Below are 26,169 nucleotides of genomic sequence, written 5' to 3'. Positions count from 1 at the left end.
TTTGGCCCATTCCTCCTGACAGAGCTGGTGTAACTGAGTCAGGTTTGTAGGCCTCCTTGCTTGCACACACTTTTTCAGTTCTGCCCACAAATTGTCTATAGATTTGAGGTCAGGGCTTTGTGATGGCCACTCCAATACCTTGACTTTGTTGTCCTTAAGCCATTGTCCATTTGGAAGACCCATTTGCAACCAAGCTTTAACTTCCTGACTGATGTCTTGAGATGTTGCTTCACTATATCCACATAATTTTCCTTCCTCATGATGCCATCTATTTTGTGAATGCACCAGTCCTTCCTGCAGCAAAGCACCCCCACAGCATGATGCTGCCACCCCCGTGTTTCACGGTTGGGATGGTGTTCTTCGGCTTGCAAGCAACCCCCTTTTTCCTCCAAACATAACAATGGTCATTATGGCCAAACAGTTCTATGTTTTTTTTCATCAGACCAGAGGACATTTCTCCAAAAAGTATGATCTTTGTCCCCATGTGCAGTTGCAAACCATTGTCTGGCTTTTTTATGGTGGTTTTGGAGCAGTGGCTTCTTCCTTGCTGAGCTGCCTTTCAGGTTATGTCGATATAGGACTCGCTTTACTGTGGATATAGATACTTTTGTACCTGTTTCCTCCAGCATCTTCACAAGGTCCTTTGCTGTTGTTCTGGGATTGATTTGCACTTTTCGCACGAAAATGACTTGTGTCATGCACAAAGTAGATGTCCTAACCGACTTGCCAAAACTATAGTTTGTTAACAAGAAATGTGTGGAGTGGTTGAAAAAAACGAGTTTCTCCTCCTCCTCCTCCTCCTCCTCCTCCTCTTCCTCCTCCTCCTCCTCCTCCTCCTCCTCTTCCTCTTCCTCCTCCTCTTCCTCCTCCTCCTCCTCCTCCTCCTCCTCCTCTTCCTCCTCCTCCTCCTCCTCCTCCTCTTCTTCCTCCTCCTCCTCTTCCTCTTCCTCTTTCTCTTCCTCTTCCTCTTCCTACTCTAGGATGAGCTCCAACGGCTCGGATGAGTTCTTCCAGGCTACAAACCATGCGGAACAGACCTTTCGCAAGATGGAGACTTATCTTCAGCACAAGCAGCTGTGTGATGTTGTCTTGATAGCAGGAGATCATAAGATCCCGGCTCACAGGTCAGTGCCTCCTGCTCTTCTTAAATGTAAATTTCACCCGCACACTGGGTCAGAGCTGTACTGGAAACACTTCAGGATCAATGTGGCTTTGTCCCAAGTGGCACCCTATTCCCTATAAAGTGCACTACTTTTAACTAGGGCCCATAGGGCTATGGTTAAAAGTAGGGCACTATAAAGGGAATAGGATGACATTTGGGACATAACCTACAGTCAATATGATTAAGATAGCCACATGTAGGAATCCTTTCACTGATCACCATCATAGATAACACAATACTTTGATCATCTGTACAGTCAATAGTACTATCTAGTAAACCAGGGATGCTCTTATTTGAGAGGGGCCAGCTTCAGATAGCATTTTGAGGTCCCAGAAACCTCTGCTGAATGACTGTTTACTGAGTGGTTGTGGGTAAGAAAAGCAACAAAAAAACATACTTTGAGGAAATATGTTGCATGGCTTCAACAGGGCAATCGAAAACTAGTCATGACCCCTTAACATAATAATTTATTTGACACTTAGTACAACCTTAATATAACACGATCATTACACATGCGTTTACAAAAGTTGTATTTGCTCTGTCGAGGACAGACAATAATCACCTCTGTTTCATATTAAACACATCTCAAAGAAAACACGTCCTTGTGATTGCAGCTTTTGATCACTCTCCACTTCAGTTCTTACATTAGCAGACTAGTGAAGCAAACCAGGCGGAGACATAAACACGATTAAAGATCTTTAAACTGTTGGGAAAAAATGGTAAATCTTGTTTGTGAGATACTTTCATTTCAATTTGTTAATATGCTGCTTCAACAAATAGGATGTAGCCATGCAGAACACAAAGGGTAAGCTGTTAGGGGCGGTTAGAGAATCACTGAGCTGAGGTGTCCCAACATCATCTGAAACACCCAGCCAGCCAGCCAACCATTCTCCCTCACATCTCCATCACATCTCCCTCACATCTCCCTCACAGCTCCCTCACAGCTCCCTCTCAGCTCCCTCTCATCTCCCTCACAGTTCCCTCACATCTCCCTCACAGTTCCCTCTCATCTCCCTCACAGTTCCCTCACATCTCCCTCACATCTCCCTCACAGCTCCATCACAGCTCCATCACAGCTCCCTCACATCTCCCTCTCTGCTCCATCACAGCTACCTCACATCTCCCTCACAGCTACCTCACATCTCCCTCACAGCTCCCTCACATCTCCCTCACATCTCCCTCTCTCCTCCATCACAGTTCCCTCTCAGCTCCCTCATACTCCATCACATCTCCCTCACATCTCCCTCTCTGCTCCATCACAGTTCCCTCTCAGCTCCCTCATATCTCCATCACAGCTCCATCACATCTCCCTCACAGCTACCTCACATCTCCCTCACATCTCCCTCACAGCTCCCTCACATCTCCCTCACAACTCCATCACAGTCCCCTCACATCTCCCTCACATCTCCCTCACATCTCCCTCACAGCTCCCTCTCAGTTCCCTCACAGCTACCTCACATCTCCCTCTCTTCTCCATCACAGCTCCCTCACATCTCCCTCACATCTCCCTCACAGCTCCCTCACATCTCCCTCACATCTCCCTCACAGTTCCCTCACATCTCCCTCACATCTCCCTCTCTGCTCCATCACAGCTCCCTCACAGCTCCCTCACAGCTACCTCACATCTCCCTCACAGCTCCCTCTCAGCTCCCTCACAGCTCCCTCTCAGCTCCACCACAGCTCCATCACATCTCCCTCACAGGTCCCTCACATCTCCCTCACAGTTTCATAGCATGTCATTATGTAACGGATAATCAATGCATATGACTAAATCAACACAAGGCTGTTGGTTGTGTGTGTGTGCAGACTGATCCTCAGTGCAGTGTCTGTGTGTCCCAAATGGCACCCTAATCCCTCTATAGTTATATAGTGCACTACTTTTGACCGCCACCTTGTTGGTGTTGTCCTATACAGACTGGTCCTCAGTGCGGTATCTGACTACTTTGCTGCCATGTTCACCAGCGATGTGAGAGAGGCCAAACAGGAGGAGATCAAGATGGAGGGGGTGGATCCAGAAGCCTTGAGATCTCTGGTCCACTTTGCATACACTGGTGAGTACTCCGCAAAACACTCATTTTATGTATCTCAAATGATTCCGTATTTTCCAATGTAGTGCACTTCTTTTGACCAGGGCCCATGGGGGGCTCGGTCAAAATAATTGCATTAAATTAGGAATAGGGTGCCATTTGAATGTATTCACCCAGTCATCCCCGTGGAGCTGGCTGGTGCAGAAAGGGAAGCATCAAATCTACACGTCTGTCAATCTTTTAGACATTTTCTCTCCTGTGCCCCAGGCCTGGTGATGTTTTTAGAGCTCATATGGAGCTCTACTTCTTTTGTTCTCCGTAACAACGTATCTTGTTAATGTTACAGGTGTCCTTGAATTGAAGGAAGAGACCATAGAGAGTTTATTGGCTGCAGCCTGCCTTCTACAGCTCTCACAAGTCATTGAGGTTTGCTGTAACTTCCTCATGAAACAACTCCATCCATCTAACTGCCTGGGGATACGCTCCTTCGCTGACGCCCAGGGATGCATGGATCTGCTCAACGTGGCCCACAACTACACTATGGTAGGAATCTAACCAGGTTTACACAGCCTAAATGTTTTTTTTGGGGGCTATTTGCAAAAACGAGCTATTTGCATGCATTCCTTTTGGAGATTGCGTTAGGTTTACGTCACATTGTCAGGGTTGGATGACCATTGAATGCTTAGCTAAAGTGCAAATATCCTTTTATACTCTAGGATTTTATTTAAATACATTTATGTTGGCCTTTTTTAGTCAAGGTTAGCTAATTTGTGGCTAATAATGTTGAGACATGTCGACTAACGTTTTGAAAAGTAGGTTGGTTTTTCAAAATACAACTGTAATATTTATTTCATAGATTTTCTACGGGATCAAGAAGATCCAGTGCACATATTTGCTAGATAATGTCTATCCCCGGCTGCAGGAGTAAACAACTCATGGAGATAGCTGTTCTATCTGCTAGGCTCTTTTTACATAGAACCCTGTCTAGGACAGTGAGGTTTATCTAAGCACGACCACTTCCTGTTCAATCCCTCCAATCATGAACATGGAAGAAGCGTCCCAAATGGCACCCTATTCCCTATATAGTGCACTAATTTTGACCAGAGCCAATAGTGCACTATATAGAGAATAGGGTGCCATTTGGTACACAGCGGAGAGTCACAGAGCTTCCTGGACCACTGTCCTCTGGGGTTCTGAATCAACAGCTTCTTTTATTGATGAGGGTGTTTTTGTCGGTGGTTTTACGCTGGATGGATGTTCTATGTTTTGTGACATCCTGTTCCTCTGTGAGTGTCGTTTCTTCCTCTAAATGCTTTAAAAACGCGCTGTGTCGTAAACCTTGCCCTGCTATCTTTGAACAAGGCCCTGTTGTTAAAGCCCTCGTGTTAGATTTCAGTAGGCTATTCCCAGAATTAGTATTACTTTAAAAAACGAACGGTTCAGATTAGTGCCCCTTTATTCATGCTAGTATTTCTGTTTCAATTTAACAAGCTTAACCAAAGCATCTCATGCACATTTTGAATTGTTCTATCAAAAACTCCTTCTTTCTTATTCGATAGATCAACACGTATCTTTTCCACACTGCTCTTGTTTTTCAAACAGTTTCTTACCGCAGGTTTGTTTTCTTGTATAATGAATGGGTGCGTCTGAAAGGGCACCCTATTCACTATATAGTACACTGCTTTTGACCAGGGCCCACAGGGTTTTAGTCAAAAAGTAGTGCACTATACAGTGAATAGGGTGCCATTTTGGACTCACACTTTGTTTTTAAATGTCTGTGAATCGAAGAGTCTGCAGTGTAGCTAGCAGAATTAATGTATTACATTTGTTGTCAGCATTCTGGGTTGATGGTAATTACAAATAATGAATCTATACCAATGTCAAACAACAGTGTGTATGATGTAGGATCTCTCCTTCTGAATTACCAGAACAGATCAATGAAGGAGACTCATTTCATTAGGCTTGTCGCTGCTAAGATACTAAAGCCCATGATAGATTCTGTGAAGCCAACTGTAATTTGTAACAGATCATTACATTTACGTTTAAGTCATTTAGCAGACGCTCTTATCCAGAGCGACTTACAAATTGGTGCATTCAACTTAGGATAGCCAGTGGGACAACCACCCCCTTTTTTTATGGGGGGGGGGTGTAGAAGGATTACTGTTATACTATTCCAGGTATTCCTTAAAGAGGTAGGGTTTCAAGTGTCTCCGGAAGGTGGTCAGTGACTCCGCTGTCCTGGTGTCGTGGGGGAGCTTGTTCCACCATTGGGGTGCCAGAGCAGCGAATAGCTTTGACTGGGCTGAGCGGGAACTGTGCTTCCATAGAGGTAGGGGGGCTAGCAGGCCAGTGGTGGATGAACGTAGTGCCTTTGTTTGGGTGTAGGGTCTGATCAGAGCCCTGAAGGTAAGGAGGTGCCGTTCCCCTCACAGCTCCGTAGGCAAGCACCATGGTTTTGTAGTAGATGCAAGCTTCAACTGGAAGCCAGTGGAGTGTGCGGAGGAGCGGGGTAACATGAGAGAACTTGGGAAGGTTGAACACCAGACGGGCTGCAGCGTTCTGGATAAGTTGTAGGGGTTTAATGGCACAGGCAGGGAGCCCAGCCAACAGCGAGTTGCAGTAATCCAGACGGGAGATGGCAAGTGCCTGGATTAGGACCTGTGCCTCTTTCTGTGTAAGGTAGGGTCGTACTCTGCAAATGTTGTAGAGCATAAACCTGCAGGATCGGGTCACCGCTTTGATGTTAGAGGAGAACGACAGGATGTTGTCCAGGGTATGCCAAGGTTCTTTGCACTCTGGGAGGAGGACACAATGGAGCGGGAAGTCCTTCCCCGGGAGGAAGAGCAGCTCCGTCTTGCTGAGGTTCAGCTTGAGGTGGTGATCCGACATCCACACCGATATGTCTGCCAGACATGCAGAGATGTGATTCGCCACCTGGTTATCAGAAGGGGGAAAGGAGGAAATTAATTGTGTGTCGTCTGCGTAGCAATGATAGGATAGACCATGTGAGGATATGACAGAGCCAAGTGACTTGGTGTATAGAGAGAATAGGAGAGGGCCTAGAACTGAGCCCTGGGGGACACCAGTGGTGAGAGCACGTGGTGCGGAGACAGATTCTCGCCACGCCACCTGGTAGGAGCAACCGGTCAGGTAGGACGCAATCCAAGAGTGAGCAGCGCCGGAGATTCCCAGCTCGGAGAGGGTGGAGAGGAGGTTCTGATGGTTCACAGTATCAAAGGCAGCAGATAGGTCTAGAAGGATAAGAGCAGAGGAGAGAGAGTTAGCTTTTGCAGTGCGGAGAGTCTCCGTGACACAGAGAAGAGCAGTCTCAGTTGAATGACCAGTCTTGAAACCTGACTGGTTTGGATCAAGAAGGTCATTCTGAGAGAGATAGCAGGAGAGTTGCCTAGAGAAGGCACGCTCAAGAGTTTTGGAGAGAAAAGAAAGTGATACTGGTCTGTAGTTGTTGACATCGGAGGGATCGAGTGTAGGTTTTTTGAGGAGGGGTGCAACTCTCTTGAAGACAGAAGGGACATTGCCAGCGGTCAAGGATGAGTTGATGAGCGAGGTGAGGTAAGGGAGAAGGTCTCCGGAAATGGTCTGGAGAAGAGAGGAGGGGATAGGGTCAAGCGGGCAGGTTGTTGGGCGGCCGGCCGTCACAAGTCGCAAGATTTCATCTGGAGAGAGAGGGGAGAAAGAAGTCAAAGCGTAGGGTAGGGCAGTGTGAGCAGGACCAGCGGTGTCATTTGACTTAGTAAATGAGGATCGGATGTCGTCAACCTTCTTTTCAAAATGGTTGACGAAGTCATCCACAGAGAGGGAGGAGGGAGGGGAAGGAGGAGGAGGATTCAGCAGGGAGGAGAAGGTGGCAAAGAGCTTCCTAGGGTTAGAGTGGTAGAAAGTGGCTTTAGCAGCGGAAACAGAGGAAGAGAATGTAGAGAGGAGGGAGTGAAAAGATGACAGGTCCGCATATTAATCAATAGCATGCTTGGTTTTTGTAATTGTTAGGTTCTCACATCAAAGCAATGTTAAATGTGTCGACGTTTATTCTTGCTGGTGCAATAAATACCAGCTCAGGGCCTTGTTCCTAGACAACAGGTTTTGTCCTACTCCTTTATAAATACCAGCTCAGGGCCTTGTTCCTAGACAACAGGTTTTGTCCTACTCGTTTATAAATACCAGCTCAGGGCCTTGTTCCTAGACAACAGGTTTTGTCCTACTCCTTTATAAATACCAGCTCAGGGTTTTGTTCCTAGACAACAGGTTTTGTCCTACTCGTTTATAAATACCAGCTCAGGGCCTTGTTCCTAGACAACAGGTTTTGTCCTACTCCTTTATAAATACCAGCTCAGGGCCTTGTTCCTAGACAACAGGTTTTGTCCTACTCCTTTATAAATACCAGCTCAGGGCCTTGTTCCTAGACAACAGGTTTTGTCCTACTCGTTTATAAATACCAGCTCAGGGTTTTGTTCCTAGACAACAGGTTTTGTCCTACTCGTTTATAAATACCAGCTCAGGGTTTTGTTCCTAGACAACAGGTTTTGTCCTACTCGTTTGTAAATACCAGCTCAGGGTCTTGTTCCTAGACAACAGGTTTTGTTCTACTCCTTTATATCTCCTGTATGTTGAACATTACAAAGCAGCATAAAGGGATTTTATATAGCATAATCTGGTACTATCCAGAAAGAATCATTGAAGAAGCTAGTAGAGGTAATCACACCAAGCCATACTATATATATATATTTATATATACTGAATATATAGCCTGGGATGATGACCAACAACTGGAAGATGAATCTACAGAAAGATTAGCGAGCTCCAGATTGAATATACTATTTTCTTTCTAAACTAGCACCAATGTGTTACTGTGTATTTTACCTCATACTGACTAAGTTTCAGACCACAGTTAATCACTTGCTCTGCAACGAGAACAATTTTATTAATTACATTTCTGGCAGTGTGCTGTCTACTAGCATGGAGATCTGGCAATAGTTACATGATTCATCTGTGGAAAATGCGGAAGACACATTTCAGTTGAATGCATTCAGTTGTACAACTGACTAGGTGGCTTAGCTGTCAACTTCCTCTGTGGCTTAGCTGTCATGTTGGCCCATGTTATTTTTTAAAAATTTTTTATTTCACCTTTATTTAACCAGGTAAGCCAGTTGAGAACAAGTTCTCATTTACAACTGCGACCTGGCCAAGATAAAGCAACGCAGTGCGATAAAAACAACAACAACACAGAGTTACATATGGGGTAAAACAAAACATAAAGTCAAAAATACCACAGAAAATATATATACAGTGTGTCCAAATGTAACAAGTTATGGAGGTAAGGCAATAAATAGGCCATTGTGCAAAATAATTACAATTGGTATTAACACTGGAATGATAGATGTGCAAGAGATGATGTGCAAATAGAGATACTGGGGTGCAAATGAGCAAAATAAATAACAATATGGGGATGAGGTAGTTGAGTGGGCTAATTTCAGAAGGGCTGTGTACAGGTGCAGTGATCGGTAAGGTGCTCTGACAACTGATGCTTAAAGTTAGTGAGGGAGATAAGAGTTAGCAGCATTGATGTCAACATTTGTTACTCATTAGGTTTAAATAAGTTCCATTTATCGACTGATTCCTTCCTATTTGTATTTGTATTTGTATTTATTATGGATCCAAGGCAGCAACTACTCTTCCTGGGGTCCAGCACAATTTAGGACGTTATACAATTTCAAAAACATTACAATACATTCACAGTTTTCACAACACACTGTGTGCCCTCAGGCCCCTACTCCACTACCACATATCTACAGTACAAAATCCATGTGTACGTGTGTGTATAGTGCGTATGTTATAGTGTGTGTGTATGTGTCTGTGCCTATGTTTGTGTTGCTTCACAGTCCGCGCTGTTCCATAAGGTGTATTTTTATCTGTTTTTTTAAATATAATTTTACTGCTTGCATCAGTTACTTGATGTGGAATAGAGTTCCATGTAGTCATGGCTCTATGTAGTACTGTGCACCTCCCATAGTCTGTTCTGGACTTGGGGACTGTGAAGAGACCTCTAGTGGCATGTCTTGTGGGGTATGCATGGGTGTCAGAGCTGTGTGCTATTCGTTTAAAAAGACATGTCAATACCTCTCACAAATACAAGTAGTGATGAAGTCAATCTCTCCCCCGCTTTGAGCCAGGAGAGGTTGACATGCATATTACTAATGTTAGCTCTCTTTGCCCTGTTTCCTAAGTCCCTCTTTGTGGCACCTGACCACACAACAGAACAGTAGTCCAGGTTCGACAAAACGAGGGCCTGTAGGACCTGCCTTGTTGATAGTGCTGTTAAGAAGGTAGAGGAGCACTTTATTATGGACAGACTTCTCCCCATCTTAGCTACTGTTGTGTCAATATGTTTTGACCATGACCGTTTACAATCCAGGGTTACTCCAAGCAGTTTAGTCACCTCAACTTGCAAAATTTCCACAATATTTATGACAAGATTTAGTTGAGGTTTAGGGTTTAGTGAATGATTTTTCCAATTACAATGTTTTAAGTTGTAGAAATTTTTACGACTGATTTATTCCTTGCCACCCACTCTGAAACTAACTGCAGCTCTTTATTAAGTGTTGCAGTCATTTCAGTCGCTGTAGTAGCTGACATGTATAGTGTTGAGTCATATGCATACATAGACACACTGGCTTTACTCAAAGCCAGTGGCATGTCGTTAGTAAAGATTGAAAAAAGTAAGTGGCCTAGACAGCTGCCCTGGGGAATTCCTGATTCTACCTGGATTTGTTGGAGAGGCTTCCATTAAAGAACACCCTCTGTGTTCTGTTAGACAGGTAACTCATTATCCACAATATAGCAGGGGGTGTAAAGCCATAACACATATGTTTTTCCAGCAGCAGACTATGATCGATAATGTCAAAAGCCGCACTGAAGTCTAACAAAACATCCCCCACAATCGTTTTATCATCAATTTCTCTCAGCCAATCATCAGTCATTTGTGTAAGTGCTGTGCTTGTTGAATGTCCTTCCCTATAAGCGTGCTGAAAGTCTGTTGGCAATTTGTTTACTGTGAAATAGCATTGTATTTGGTCAAACACCATTTTTTCCAGAAGTTTACTAAGGGTTGGTAACAGGCTGATTGGTCGGCCATTTGAGCCAGTAAAGGGGGCTTTACTATTCTTAGGTAGCGGAATGACTTTTGCTTCGCTCCAGGCCTGAGGGCACACACATTCCAGTAGGCTTAAATAGAAAATATGGTAATTAGGAGTTGCAATATCGTCCACTATTATCCTCCGTAATTTTCCATCCAAGTTGTGCGTGCTTATTAGTAACTGGAATGAGCAATTTTCAAAAATGTGTTTAGTGCAGCGTCTGTTTGCTACTCATTACACACCACAGACCAACAAAATGTATTTACATCAACAACATAGGAATCACTTCAAAACTTATTGTATGATCTCTTATACACTATATTAGGCCCAGCCTTTGGAACTTTGGTTTTGTTAGATATGGCTACTATGTTGTGATCACTACATCCGATGGATCTGGATACTGCTTTCAAGCAAATTTCTGCAGCATTGGTAAGTATGTGATCACTACAGTGGCTTGCGAAACTATTCACCCCCCTTGGCATCTTTCCTATTTTGTTGCCTTACAACCTGGAATTAAAATGGATTTGTTGGGGGTTTGTATAATTTGATTTACACAACATGCCTACCACTTTGAAGATGCAAAAAATATTTTGGGGTGAAACAAACAAAAAATAAGACAAAAAACAGAAAACCTGAGCGTGCATAACTATTCACCCTACAGTACTTTGTAGAGCCATCTTTTGCAGCAATTACAGCTGCAAGTCTCTTGGGGTATGTCTCTATAAGCTTGGCACATCTAGCCACTGAGATTTTTGCCCATTCATTAAGGCAAAACTGCTCCAGCTCCTTCAAGTTGGATGGGTTCCGCTGGTGTACAGCAATCTTTAAGTCATACCACAGATTCTCAACTGGATTGAGGTCTGGGCTTTGACTAGGCCATTCCAAGACATTTAAATGTTTCCCTTTAAACCCCTCGAGTGTTGCTTTAGTAGTATGCTTAGGGTCATTGTCCTGCTGGAAGGTGAACCTCCGTCCCAGTCTTAAATCTCTGGAAGACTGAAACAGGTTTCCCTCAAGAATTTCCCTGTATTTAGGGCCATCCATCATTCCTTCAATTCTGACCAGTTTCCCAGTCCCTACCGATGAAAAACATCCCCACAGCATGATGCTGCCACCACCATGCTTCACTGTGGGGATGGTGTTGCTCTGATCAGTCCCTACACCCAAACGAGGGCATTGCGTTCATCCACCACTGGCCTGCTGGCTCCCCTTCCTCTGCGGAAGCATAGTTCCCGCTCAGCCCAGTCAAAACTGTTCGCTGCTCTGGCACCCCAATGGTGGAACAAGCTCCCTCACGACGCCAGGACAGCGGAGTCACTCACCACCTTCCGGAGACATTTGAAACCCCACCTCTTTAAGGAATACCTGGGATAGGATAAAGTAATCCTTCTACCCCCCCCCCCCCCAAAAAAATAAAAAAATAAAAAAAATATTGGAAAGTGGTTGTCCCACTGGCTATAGGGTGAATGCACCAATTTGTAAGTCGCTCTGGATAAGAGCGTCTGCTAAATGACGTAAATGTGCCCTTGAGCAAGGCACTTAACCCTAATTGCTCCTGTAAGTCGCTCTGGATAAGAGCGTCTGCTAAATGACGTAAATGTAAATGTAAATGTGTTCTCGGGGTGATGAGAGGTGTTGGGTTTATGCCAGACATTTTCCTTGATGGCCAAAAAGCTCAATTTTAGTCTCATCTGACCAGAGTACCTTCTTCTGTATGTTAGGGGAGTCTCCCACATGCCTTTTGGCGAACACTTATTTTTTTCTATAAGCAATGCCTTCTTTCTGGCCACTCTTCCATAAAGCCCAGCTCTGTGGAGTGTATGGCTTAAAGTGGTCCTATGGACAGATACTCCAATCTCCGCTGTGGAGCTATGCAGCTCCTTCAGGGTTATCTTTGGTGTCTTTGTTGTCTCTCTGATTAATGCCCTCCTTGCCTGGTCCGTTGGTTTTGGTGGGCGGCCCTCTCTTGGCAGGTTTGTTGTGGTGCCATATTCTTTCCATTTTTAATAATGGATTTAATGGTGCTCCGTGTGATGTTCAAAGTTTCAGATATTTCTTTATAACCCAACCCTGATCTGTACTTCTCCACAACATTGTCCCTGACCCGTTTTGAATTCTTTGAAACAAGTTATTTTTTTCATTTCACTTTACCAATTTTGGACTATTTTGTGTATGTCCATTACATGAAATCCAAATAAAAATCAATTTAAATTACAGGTTGTAATGCAACAAAATAGGAAAAACGCCAAGGGGGCTGAATACTTTTGCAAGGCACTGTACATGTGGATGATTTCATTTCTGTGCTGTTTGTAACTAGCCTGGTAGGTTGACTGATAACCTGAACCAGGTTGCAGGCACTGGTTACAGTTTGAAGCTTTTTCTTGAGTGGGCAGCTTGATGAAAGCCAGTCAATATTTAAATCACCCAGAAAATATACCTCTCTGTTGATATCACATACATTATCAAGCATTTCACAAATGTTATCCAGATACTGACTGTTAGCACTTGGTGGTCAATAGCACAAGAATGAGCTTTAGGTGAGGCAGATTAACCTGTAGCCATATTACTTCAACAGTATTTACCATGATATCCTCTCTAAGCTTCACAGGAATGTGGTTCTGAATATAAACAGCAACATCTCCACCATTGGCATTTCTGTCTTTTCTGTAAATGTTATAACCTTGTATTGCTGCCACTGTATCATCAAAGGTATTGTCCAAGTGAGTTTCAGAGATTGTCAGAATATGAATTTCATCTGTTACTAGCAAATTATTGATTTCATTAACCTTGTTTCTTAAGCTACACATGTTAACGTGGGCTATTTTGAGCACTTTTCTTCTGGGATGCTTACTTGTTTTCATTGCTTTACTAGGAAGCTTAGAAGAAGTAGATATGCTCATGTTATTTATGTTAGTGCAGGGTGAGCTGCACACAGTGGACTTCCTACTAGGACACACCAACTCAGTGCTAACAGTATAAATCTGGTTCATAAGCACATGATTACTGCATAAAATAGTTGTAGGATCAGCAGAGGCATTCAGGGCAGTTAGAGGGACATAAATTAGGTTAGTTACATTGTGTTTTCCAACGCCACTTGTATAATGTACATTTGCTGAAGCATTATGACAACTCAGCGTCACAATGGTAGGGATTAACTGAGCTGGGCTTTGGTCATTGATAAGTCATTGTCTCAACACAGCCTGATAATGCTGTGAAATTATTATAAAATGTGTTTTGCTTCCAAAAGGTATCGAAATTGTCAAACAACGTTACACCCATTGAGCTGCTATAATCACGCAGCCAGTTGTGAAGAGAAAGAATCCTTCTAAAGCATTCAATGCCATGATTCAGAGAGGGCACAGGGCCAGATATGATGCCATGATTCAGAGAGGGCACAGGGCCAGATATGATGCCATGATTCAGAGAGGGCACAGGGCCAGATATGATGCCATGATTCAGAGAGGGCACAGGGCCAGATATGATGCCATGATTCAGAGAGGGCACAGGGCCAGATATGATGGGTCTTTTATTAGTGTCTAGCAGAGAGTCAATCAGCTCTTTAAAATCCAGTTTCAACTGTTCAGAGCTGCCCTTCATAATGTCATTAAAACCCACATGGACTACGATAGAATCGATTTCTATGTCCTGACGTAGTACATTCGGGAGCAGCTTAGTAATGTAATTTACTCAAGCTCCGGGATAGATGTTTTTGCACCAGGAATGATCACATTACTTACCATGGAGCTGCCCAAAATCACGGCTGGCGAGAAGGACGAGGAAATCCTCCCACTCCCACGCTTCACAGAATTCGGAGAACCGTTTATGGATGGGCAAGAGGCAGAATGACTTGAGCCCGTTGCTCCCAGCGCCTGGTGCAGGCCTCAGACAGATGGAGAAGCCACGCTCGATCCAGATCAGGGATGGAAGGTTGCCGACGTCGACTTCGAAATCGTAGGAGTAGGCACTGCGGATACAGACACAGCGACGAAGGTTAGAGGAAGATCAGGCTCCAGGACGGCGAAACTATTTGTTGTTTGTATCCGGTCCGGGCCTCTCGTTGGGAGTGTAGACTGCTTAGCGGGAGTCTGCTGTCTTCGGCTTCCACGGCTCGTGACATGTGACCATGGTTGATTGCCATGCTCCTCTTGCTGTGCTCCTTCGACGGCGCTATCAGATAGATGGGGGAGCTCTGGGCAACACCGGCCAGTCGGATAATGACAAACGACAAGGCGGAGATGCATCCAACAAGCGCGAAAGCCGTCCAGCCACCGCGGTAGAGAAGGTCAACATTCCACTCTGCGTTTTCCCCAGTTTCTTACGTAGGCTGGCGACCAGCGTGATCAAGGAAGCCACCTCAAGCCTACAATCCTCGGCAAGCAAACAATTGCCGCATTGGAACTCTGAGTGATCCGGTTTGTCCCGAAACGAAGCATATGTGAGTCAAATTTCAAGAATCCATCAACCAAGAAACCAATGAGGCATTTGGCCCGTATTGACTGTATATTTAGCTCCTTGAGACTATCAGCTCAGGCTGTTTCTTTATCATTTTTTCCAATTATGTGTTATTCTACTCCTGATTTCGGTACATAGATCATTAATTTGTTGTTGTAAACAACACATTTAATCCACATACCGGCAAAACGTTTACACTAGATCTACCTAACCGATTTATCGACCTAATGTACTTATTTACCAAATGAATGATTCACTTCTACACGCAATAGGTAATGTCTTCTTTCATTTATTAATTGTGTTTTCTATCCAGGCAGCACCTGACAATTGGATATAAGTATTTTGCAACCCAAAGTCCAGATGAAACGAGCCCAGGGTTTTGGTGACCCTCATCTGTAAGGTTGGGTTGCAGTATTTTCCCTTTTCCACTAAAGTCCTCCAGCCTGTTTCATCCCTGTTTCAGGAGCACTTCCTAGAGGTGATTCAGAACCAGGAGTTTCTCCTGCTTCCTACGGCTGAGATCGTCAAACTCTTGGCCAGTGATGACATAAACGTACCCGATGAGGAGACCATCTTCCACGCTCTGGTGATGTGGGTGCGGTTCGATGTTCAGCATCGCCAGCAGGACCTTGGGTTGCTCCTGGCCTACATCCGCCTGCCTCTACTGCCCCCACAGGTGGGCAGTCAGTAGGTTATCAATGACTTCATAAAAAATGGCACCCTATTCCCTATATAGTGCATTAATTTTGACCAGATGACAATGGGCCCTTACTGGTTACTGCTTCCTGGTTGAATGTTGTTACTGCTTCCTGGTTGAATGTTGTTACTGCTTCCTGGTTGAATGTTGTTACTGCTTCCTGGTTGAATGTTGTTACTGCTTCCTGGTTGAATGTTGTTACTGCTTCCTGGGTGAAATACATACATTTAGGTTATACAATGTAATAGTTCACTCTGTCTGTTTTTCTTTATGTGTTGTGTATTTTCATACATGTTTTTATGCTACACTTAAATTGCCATTAGGGGATAATAGCAATTTACTGAACGGAACTCTCCTTTAATTCTAGCTCCTGGCTGACCTGGAGAACAACAAGATGTTTTCAGACGACCTGGAATGCCAGAAGCTTCTAATGGAAGCCATGAAGTACCATCTACTGCCGGAGCGTCGGCCCATGTTCCAGAGCCCCAGGACCAAACCCAGGAAGTCTACTGTAGGAGCACTCTACGCTGTGGGAGGCATGGACGATACCAAGGGTTAGGCCTACTCTGCATTCCCTACTCCCTACATAGTGCACTAGACCCATAGGGCTCTGGTAAAAAGAAGTGCACTATATAGGGTGCCGAGTCCCAAATGGCACCCTACTCCCTATATAGTGCACTACTTTTGACTAGAGCCTGATATAGGGAATAGGGTGCCATTTCAGGCGCATCCATAGTCTCGATGGAGTTTGCCCAGTGTGAGACATAAAGCCCAGTAAAATCCATTACGTCTAATAGCTTGCTACTGTTAATAAAGGCCCACAGGTTTTTGATCAATGAGCCCATTTACCAAGACGGATGCCCGCTAAAGTGTGATGTCACCGTCGATCTCGCCGACCACGGCGCGCTGTTATTGTTACGGACGTCAGGTCTATTAGGATACTAATGTAATGGATCTCAATCCACGCGACTGAGGTTACCCTTTCATTCCATGGACAAACACTACTGATTGATCTGACACCAAATGGATCCTATACAGTTTAGATATACATTCAACAGAACACATGACTAAGTGTGTTTTGAGAAACACAAATATAGGAAAATGTAGATGTTTAATCAAACACTATGATAGGTATAGGGGGTCCTAGGAATCAGAAACAGAATACGATTCAATGCTAAACCTCCAAAAAACGGTCACCTGAAGTCGTCAGCGTCATCCTTCTCTGTTCGTATAGGATCTATAGATCTCCTTGTCTGTTCCCATAGGATCTACGACCATAGAGAAGTATGACCTGCGGACTAACACGTGGATCCAGGTGGGGTTGATGAACGGCCGGAGGCTGCAGTTCGGGGTGGCGGTGATCGACAACAAGCTGTACGTGGTGGGGGGCCGAGACGGTCTGAAGACATCCAACATGGTGGAGTGCTACAACCCATTCAACAAAGTCTGGTCCACCATGCCTCCCATGTCTACACACAGACACGGACTCGGTGGGATTACAGTTTTTTTGTTGATATTATTACATTTCATACCTATACTTTTGTAGCACAAGCACAGCAAACATGTGAGTGTTGTACTTTCTCTACCCGAGGCCCAGGCTTTTGTGGTCCAGGGCTACAATTCATCTCTGCACCAGTCTGTCCTCGTCTCCCTCTCTCTCTCTCTCTCTCTCTCTCTCTCTCTCTCTCTCCTCTCTTCTCTCTCTCTCTCTCTCTCTCTCTCTGTCTCTCTCTCCTCCTCTCTCTCTCTCTCTCTCTCTCCTCTCTCTCTCTCTCTCTCTCTCTCTCCTCTCTCTCTCTCTCTCTCTCTCTCTCTCTCTCTCTCTCTCTCTCTCTCTCTCTCTCTCTCTCTCTCTCTCTGTCTCTGTCTCTCCTCTCTCTCTCTCTCGCTCTCTCTCTCTCTCTCTCTCTCTCGCTCTCTCTCTCTCCTCTCTCTCTCTCTCTCTCTCTCTCTCTCTCTCTCTCTCTCTCTCTGTCTCTGTCTCTCTCTCTCTCTCTCTCTCTCTCTCTCTCTCTCTCTCTCTCTCTCTCTCTCTCTCTCTCTGTCTCTGTCTCTCTCTCTCTCTCTCTCTCTCTCTCTCTCTCTCTCTCTCTCTCTCTCTCTCTCTCTCTCTCTCGCACAACTTTCCTATATAAGACCTTGGCAGGTTACCGTACACCTGCTCTGTTGTTTTTCTCTTTTTCTCATACGTTTCATATCAGGAATGGTTTGATTCACAGTTGAAATAGGTCTACGCCTGTGAACTGAGGCGCTCTAGTCGAGTATTCATCTCGCTCGTCTGTGAGATTTGTGGTTTACTTCTCGGAGATATGGGTGAACACGTTTGCCCCAGAGATTACAGTGAATACTATTACCTGGTCTCCTATGATCAGGGCTGTAGCAGATAGCTCTCATACTTTGCTTGTGGTTTTACTCTGAAGATGTGAGGAGCTGCATGCCCTTCCTGCTACGGCCTGCTGTGTGCATTCAGAAAAGAAGGAACGACAGTACTTTTTCATATGTCAAATCGACAACAACTGGTTTAAAATGACTAATTCGGTTTAACTTTATTCGTATGGAATGTAGAATGTTTATACCCGATGTTCATTTAGAATAATGTTGTAACCAGAACATTACCAGCCAATATATACAGTGCATTCGGAAGGTATACAGACCCCTTGACTTTTTCAATATTTTGTTACGTTACAGACTTATCTGAAATGGATAAGAAACGTTTTTCTTCTAATCAATCTACCCACAATAACCCATAATGACAAAGCAAAAACAGGTTTATAGACATTTTTGCAAATGTATTAAAAATAAAAAACGGAAATATCACATTTACATAAGTATTCAGACCCTTTACTCAGTACTTTGTTGAAGCACCTTTGGCAGCGATTACAGCCTTGAGTGTTCTTGTGTATGATGCTACAAGCTTGGCACACCTGTATTTGGGGAGTTTCTCCCATTCTTCTCTGTAGATCCTCTGAAGCTCTGTCAGATTGGATGGGGAGCGTCGCTGCACAGCTATTTTCAGGTCTCTCCAGAGATGATGGCTCGGGTTCAAGTCCGGGCTCTGACTGGGCCACTCAAGGACATTCAAAGACTTGTCCCGAAGCCACTCCTGCGTTGTCTTGGCTGTGTGCTTAGGGTCGTTGTCCTGCTGGAAGGTGAACCTTCGCCCTCAATCTGAGGTCCTGAGCGCTCTGGAGCAGGTTTTCATCAAGGACCCTTGGAATTCAGGCCAAAGAGTTCAATCTTGGTTTCATCAGACCAGAGAATCTTGTTTCTCATTGCCTGAGAGTCCTTCAGGTGCCTTTTGGCAAACTCCAAGTGGGCTGTCATGTGCCTTTTACTGAGGAGTGGCTTCCTTCTGGTCACTCTACCATAAAGACCTTATTGGTGGAGTGCTGCAGAAATGGTTGTCCTTCTGGAAGGTTCTCCCATCTCCACAGAGGAACTCTGGAGCTCTGTCAGAGTGACCATCTGGTTCTTGGTCACCTCCCTGACCAAGGCCCTTCTCCCCCGATTGCTCAGTTTGGCCGGGAGGCCAGCTCTAGGAATAGTCTTGGTGGTTCCAAACTTCTTCCATTTCAGAATGATGGAGGCCACTGTGTTCTTGGGGACCTTCAATGCTGTAGAAATGTTTTGGTACCCTTCCCCAGATCTGTGACTTGACACAATCCTGTCTCGGAGCTCTATGAACAATTCCTTTGACCTCATGGCTTGGTGTTTGCTCTGATATGCACTGTCAACTGAGGGACCTTATATAGACAGGTGTGTGCCTTTCCAAATCATGTCCAATCAATTGAATTTACCACAGTTGAACTCCAATCAAGTTGTAGAAACAGCTCAAGGATGATCAATGGAAACAAGGGTCTGAATACTTACATAAATAAAGTTGTTCTATTTTTTTTTATAAATTTGTCAACATTTCTAAAAATCTGTTTTCGCTTTGTCATTATGGGGTATTGTGTGTAGATCGATGAGGAAAACATGTATTTAATCCATTTTATAATAAGGCTGTAACGTAACAAAATTTGTAAAAAGTCAAGGGGTCTGAATACTTTCAGAATGCACAGGATAAATCTATCTATTGTGTTGTACAGTCACTTCCTATTCATTGTTGTTGGAAAACCACTTCCCTCTGTGACCCCAGCAATAGCAGGAATAACACAGTGTTTTATGTCCATCCTGTTTGGAGAACAGACCTGGGTTCAAGTACTATTTCAAATCTTTCAAAACTACATTTGCCTTAGCCTGCCTGGTCCTGGATAGGCGGGGGTTTGTATTTTTGGGACTATTGTATTGGTTCCATTAAGCCAAGCAAGCTCAATCAAGCATAAATAATGTATTTTAAATTATTTCAAATAGTATTTGAACCCAGGTCTGTTTGGAGAATACATTCGGTCAGTTCCACAGAATGGTGAATCATCTAACAGCACTTCAACTGTTCTAAAATGAGCATTATCGTTGATACCTCTGGTTGAGCACGGACGCACGCACACACACACGCACGCACACACACACACACACACAAACACACACACACACACACACACACACACACACACACACACACACACACATACACAGGCACGCACGGACGCACGCAGGCACGCACGCACACACACACACACACACACACACACAAACACACACACACACACACACACACACACACACATACACAGGCACGGACGCACGCACGCACACACACACACACACACACACACACACACACACACACACACACACACACACACACACACACACACACACATACACACATACATACACACAAATACACACAGTATATGCAGTAGGTTGATGGTTCCCCTCCTCTTTCTAACCTATTCAGGTGTAACAGTGTTGGAGGGCCCCATGTATGCAGTAGGAGGCCATGATGGATGGAGTTACCTGAATACAGTGGAGAGGTGGGACCCTCAGGCTAGACAGTGGAATTATGTTGCCAGCATGTCCACACCACGCAGCACCATGGGAGTCACCGCACTCAACGGAAAGTAAGTGGCTGCGTTAAAAACATTATGGCAGCATACAGTAACAGTTCTTACTAAAACACAAGCTTTTAAGACATAAGGCACAACATGAAAGGATACTTTCTTATGTATACACACACACTAGACACTAATAACCAGCCCCACAAGGAAAACAAGGTTCTGCTTCTTGTTATGTAACACATTGATCTTCGTATCAAAACAAGAATGCTTTTCTTTTTTTGTGTAAGCCTGGGCCTGGACTGCCACAGCTCTGCGTTACGTAATGCCACACAACAACGGACTGTTTTGCTGTGTGTTTTCACTCTATAAAACCCTTTTTGATTGTCTTCCTGCATCTGGGTCAAAAAATAGACAACAAGGATGTTCCTACAACCATCCATCCCGCTCTGCTACGGAAAATGTATGCACTCACTAACTGTAAGTCGCTCTGGATAAGAGCGTCTGCTAAATGACTAAAATGTAAATGTAAGATGTTTCTACAACCCTCCTTCCCTCGCTGCTAAGAAAGGAAGACATTTCTACAACCCTCAATCCCTCTCTGCTAAGGAAGAAAGATGTTCCTACAACCCTCCTTCCCTCGCTGCTAAGAAAGGAAGACATTTCTACAACCCTCAATCCCTCTCTGCTAAGAAAGGAAGACATTTCTACAACACTCAATCCCTCTCTGCTAAGGAAGCCTGGGATTCTCCCTCCCTTAAAATACAATACTGTCTAGGAAGACCGATGCAACATTTCTTGAAGATTTCATATCTGAGCAACATCCCAAAATCCGATTTCTAACACTTTTACTATCCTTACAGATTGTTTGCAGTTGGTGGTCGGGATGGGAGCTCGTGTCTGCGGTCGATGGAATGCTTCGATCCCCACACCAACAAGTGGAGTATGTGTGCCCCAATGGCGAAGCGGAGAGGAGGGGTGGGTGTGGCCACGTACAACAGCTTCCTCTATGCTGTGGGCGGTCATGATGCCCCGGCGTCCAACCATTGCTCCAGACTCTCAGACTGTGTAGAGAGGTAAACAACCAAACATAGCTCTAGTCTACAGTATGGCTGCGTTTCGAATCTTGGGACTTGCACACTTCCCGAAATGCATTTAACAGCGGCGGAAACTCCCTCTAGCAAAGGCTTACACCAATCACATGATTTTACATCCATGACAGAGAGTACGGAAGAGCGCACTTTTAGGAGAAGGGCAGAGCGTGAGGATGTAGCCTGTGTCATTACTGCACTAGAGTAAAACAACTCAACATTGTTTTATCCAAGTGTCTTGTTATAGACTCATGGATTTGATGAAGGTGAAGTATAGCTATGCATATGGAAACAGATAATTGAGACATTTCAGGCTATGCATATGGAAACAGATAATTGAGACATTTCAGGCTATGCATATGGAAACAGAGAGTTGAGACATTTCAGGCTATGCATATGGGCACAGAGAGTTTAGACATTTCAGGCTATGCATATGGAAACAGATAATTGAGACATTTCAGGCTATGCATATGGAAACAGATAATTGAGACATTTCAGGCTATGCATATGGAAACAGAGAGTTTTGACATTTCAGGCTATGCATATGGAAACAGAGAATTGAGTCATTTCAGGCTATGCATATGGAAACAGAGAGTTTAGACATTTCAGGCTATGCATATGGAAACAGAGAATTGAGACATTTCAGGCTAGGCATATGGAAACAGAGAATTGAGACATTTCAGGCTATGCATATGGAAACAGATAATTGAGACATTTCAGGCTATGCATATGGAAACAGAGAGTTTTGACATTTCAGGCTATGCATATGGAAACAGAGAATTGAGACATTTCAGGCTATGCATATGGAAACAGAGAGTTTAGACATTTCAGGCTATGCATATGGAAACAGAGAATTTAGACATTTCAGGCTAGGCATATGGAAACAGAGAATTGAGACATTTCAGGCTATGCATATGGAAACAGATAATTGAGACATTTCAGGCTATGCATATGGAAACAGAGAGTTTAGACATTTCAGGCTATGCATATGGAAACAGAGAATTGAGACATTTCAGGCTATGCATATGGAAACAGAGAATTGAGACATTTCAGGCTATGCATATGGAAACAGAGAATTGAGACATTTCAGGCTATGCATATGGAAACAGAGAGTTGAGACATTTCAGTCTATGGGTGTGTGTCTTGTTATGTTCTTTGAGGTGAGGCAGTGGCCGTGTTCGAGAGCATAAAAACCGTGATGTATCATGGGTAAATTGTGACTGACTGACTGATCTACAAATAATAGCGAGTAGTTATTTATGATGCAAGGTGATTTGTAGATCAGTCAGTCTCAACTCGCCTTTAAAGTCGACTGTAGTGTCAAACGCGCACATTGGGCTTGTTTCGACATTGCAGCAGACGCTGCAGGCGACTGCCGACTGACTGATCTACACAGAACCTTGCATCATAAATAACTACTAATTTTTATTTGTAGATCAATCAATCAGTCACAATTTACCCATTGTACATTACGGGTTTGATCATCTCGAACACAGCCATGTACAGGGCAGACCCAAGATGAGTCATTCTTTCCATGTGAGCTGGTTTTAGAGGTGTGATTAACTGGCTTCTGGTACCCTCTGCTGGTTATTCTGTAAACATCAACCTGCATGTGACCCATATCAATGAACAGAATGACACCATGACAAACAATTAAACATAAAATAACATTATTGTCCCACTCACAATATATTGTTGAATTCATCCATGGACAAGCTTTAATCTTTGCTCTGTATTTCTTAAATATCCCAGTGACCACTTCTCTTCTCACTTCTTCAGGTATTTCCCTTTTGTCCTTGTGTTTCCTCTCTGTCACTGCAGATACGATCCCAAAACAGACACATGGACCACGGTGTCCTCTCTGAGTGTCCCCAGGGATGCTGTAGGTATCTGTCTGCTAGGAGACAGGCTATATGCTGTCGGGGGATATGATGGAACGTCCTACCTGAACAGTGTTGAGTCCTATGATGCACAGAACAATGAATGGACTGAGGTAAACTTGAATCATTCCTTAGCTCTTCTTAGAACGCTTTTTCGACCTAGACTTTCTCAATTCCAATTGCTAGGCACAACCTCTTATTTCCATACTGCAATAGATGTTTAAGACAGACTGAATGACCTTTCATCACCCTTTACTGTGTGTCTCCAATAGGAGGTCAATCTCAACATCGGAAGGGCTGGAGCCTGTGTTGTAGTTGTGAGAATACCTTGAGGACTACAACTCCCTACAACCCCCATGGAATGCCACACAGAACACAGGATATGATATCACTACTGATGTCACTGAGAATGTTTTTCCTTCAAATGTTTCTACTGTAAAGAGAAACCTATTCTGCATTCCTCACAAACCATTGTTTCTATCAACAGTGATTTTCATTGTCCACTAGAAATGATTTTCTCTTTGATTATAAGAATGTACTTTACCATATCTACGGATCAAGTAGTGGTTAGCAGTGGTTAAAAAAAAGTAGGAAACTCTGCCACACTCTTGTTGGTATGGTTACTCTGTTAAAATGCTCTGTCAGAAAATAATGTTCTCTATATGATACAAAGAAAGAAATTACATTTAATTGATACTTTTACATTTATACAGCAGCATTCTATATTTGTCTCATCACATAATATTTATATCTTTCTTTTAGCCACCTGAAAATGAAATGTACTTTTACCACATCTCCGTTGCTAACTGGATTTCTACTATTGGACAAAAAGTTTTGAAGAAGGACTGTGAATAATACTGAAGACGAAGAGTTTGCAAAGTACCAGGATGCCGTACCAGAACAATTTGAGAAAGTTACTCATGACGCACAACAACTGTGAGCTGGATATCGTTTTTAGAAAGGAAAGAAATGTAACGGACATTTTTCAAAATGTTTTTTTTTCTTGGAAGCTGTAGCTGAATTACACCAAAGTCATTAGCCTGTCTTAGAAATGTTTTGTACATGTTTTAAAAAAAAAGTTTACACAATTGTGAATGTACAAATATATCATATTGATATTTCGCATTACTACAAAGATTTGAGCAAGTTTGCCAAAATTGCAGTCATCTTTATAACGTAATATCATTCCTAAACCAGTGCATTACTGTCATCTCCAGTGTTTCTTTTTATATTTTGGCATGCTAGCTAACATTAATTTGTAATTAAACAATATTGATATTTTATTTGTTATTTTATTAGGATCCCCATTAGCTGTTGCGAAAGCAGCAGCTACTCTTCCTGGGGTCCACACAAAACATGAAACATGACATAATACAGAACATTAATAGACAAGAACAGCTCAAGGACAGAACTACATCAATTTAAAAATGGCACATGTAGCCTACATACCAATACATACACACAAACTATACAGGTCAAATAGGGGAGAGGCGTTGTGCTGTGAGGTGTTGCTTAATCTGTTTTTTGAAACCAAGTTTGCTGTTCATTTGAGCAACATAAGATAATACTGTACTCTTTCTTGAATTTGTTCTGGATTTGGGGACTGTGAAAAGACCCCTGGTGGCATGTCTGGTGTGGTAAGTTTGTGTGTCAGAGCTGTGTGCAAGTTGACTATGCAAACAATTTGGAATTTTCAACACATTAATGTTTCTTATAAAAATAAGAAGTGATGCAGTCAGTCTCTCCTCAACTCTTAGCCAAGAGAGACTGGCAATGAAGAGCAAGACGTGCCGCTCTGTTCTGGGCCAGCTGCAGCTTAATTAGGTATTTTCTTGCAGCACTCGACCACACGACTGGACAATAATCAATATAAGACAAAACTAGAGCCTTTGGAGTGCGGTGTCATAAAAGCAGAGCATTTCTTTATTACGGACATACCTCTCCCCATCTTTACCACCATTGAATCTAAATGTTTTGACCATGACAGTTTACAATCTAAGGTAACACCAAGATATTTAGTCTCCTCAACTTGTTCAACAGCCACACCATTCATTACCAGATTCAGCTGAGGTCTAGAACTTACGGAATAATTTGTACCAAATGCAATGCTCTTAGTTTTAGATATGTTCAGGACCAGTTTATTACTGGCCACCCATTCCGAAACAGACTGCAACTTTTTGTTAAGGGTTTCAGTGACGTCATTAGCTGTAGTTGCTGATGTGTATATGGTTGAATCATCAGCATACATGGACACACATGCTTTGTTTAATGCCAGTGGCAGGTCATTGGTAAAAATAGAAAAGAGTAGAGGGCCTAGAGAGCTGCCCTGCGGTACACCACGCTTTACATGTTTGACATTAGAGAAGCTTCCATTAAAGAAAACCCTCTGAGTTCGATTAGATAGATTGCTCTGAATCCACAATATGGCAGAGGTTGAAAAGCCGTAACACATACGTTTTCTCAACAACAGGTTATGGTCAATAATGTCAAAGGCTGCACTGAAATCTAACAGTACAGCTCCCACAATCTTCTTATTATCAATTTCCTTCAACCAATAATCAGTCATTTGTGTCAGTGCAGTACATGTTGAGTGCCCTTCTCTATAAGCATGCTGAAAGTCTGTTGTCAATTTGTTTACAGAGAAATAGCATTGTATTTTGTCAAACAGCATTTTTTCCAACAGTTTGCTAAGATCTGGCAGCAAGCTGATAGGTCTGTTGTTAGAACCAGTAAGGGCCGCTTTACCACTCTTGGGTAGCGGAATGACTATGG

The 26,169-nt window shown here is 43.5% G+C and overlaps 1 protein-coding gene across 1 annotated transcript in view; it reads left to right on the top strand.

The window, feature by feature from the left end:
- Positions 1-24,634, top strand: part of klhl4 (kelch-like family member 4) — a 51,264-nt gene extending 26,630 nt beyond the window's left edge. Inside the window, exons 2-11 of the mRNA XM_084150468.1 lie at positions 981-1,124; positions 3,077-3,213; positions 3,536-3,732; positions 15,256-15,468; positions 15,857-16,043; positions 16,755-16,979; positions 20,330-20,492; positions 21,290-21,502; positions 23,339-23,510; positions 23,670-24,634. Coding sequence (XP_084006594.1) covers positions 982-1,124; positions 3,077-3,213; positions 3,536-3,732; positions 15,256-15,468; positions 15,857-16,043; positions 16,755-16,979; positions 20,330-20,492; positions 21,290-21,502; positions 23,339-23,510; positions 23,670-23,729 — 1,710 coding nt within the window. The 5' untranslated portion in view covers position 981 and the 3' untranslated portion in view covers positions 23,730-24,634. The remainder of the gene's footprint in view (positions 1-980; positions 1,125-3,076; positions 3,214-3,535; positions 3,733-15,255; positions 15,469-15,856; positions 16,044-16,754; positions 16,980-20,329; positions 20,493-21,289; positions 21,503-23,338; positions 23,511-23,669) is intronic.
- The last annotated feature ends 1,535 nt before the right edge of the window (positions 24,635-26,169 follow it).

Source organism: Coregonus lavaretus (assembly GCF_964263955.1).
Source record: "Coregonus lavaretus genome assembly, chromosome: 32".
NCBI classification, from domain to species: Eukaryota; Metazoa; Chordata; class Actinopteri; order Salmoniformes; family Salmonidae; genus Coregonus; species Coregonus lavaretus.
Note: the sequence above shows the minus strand (reverse complement) of the source record. Positions and strands in the feature narration are given on the sequence as shown.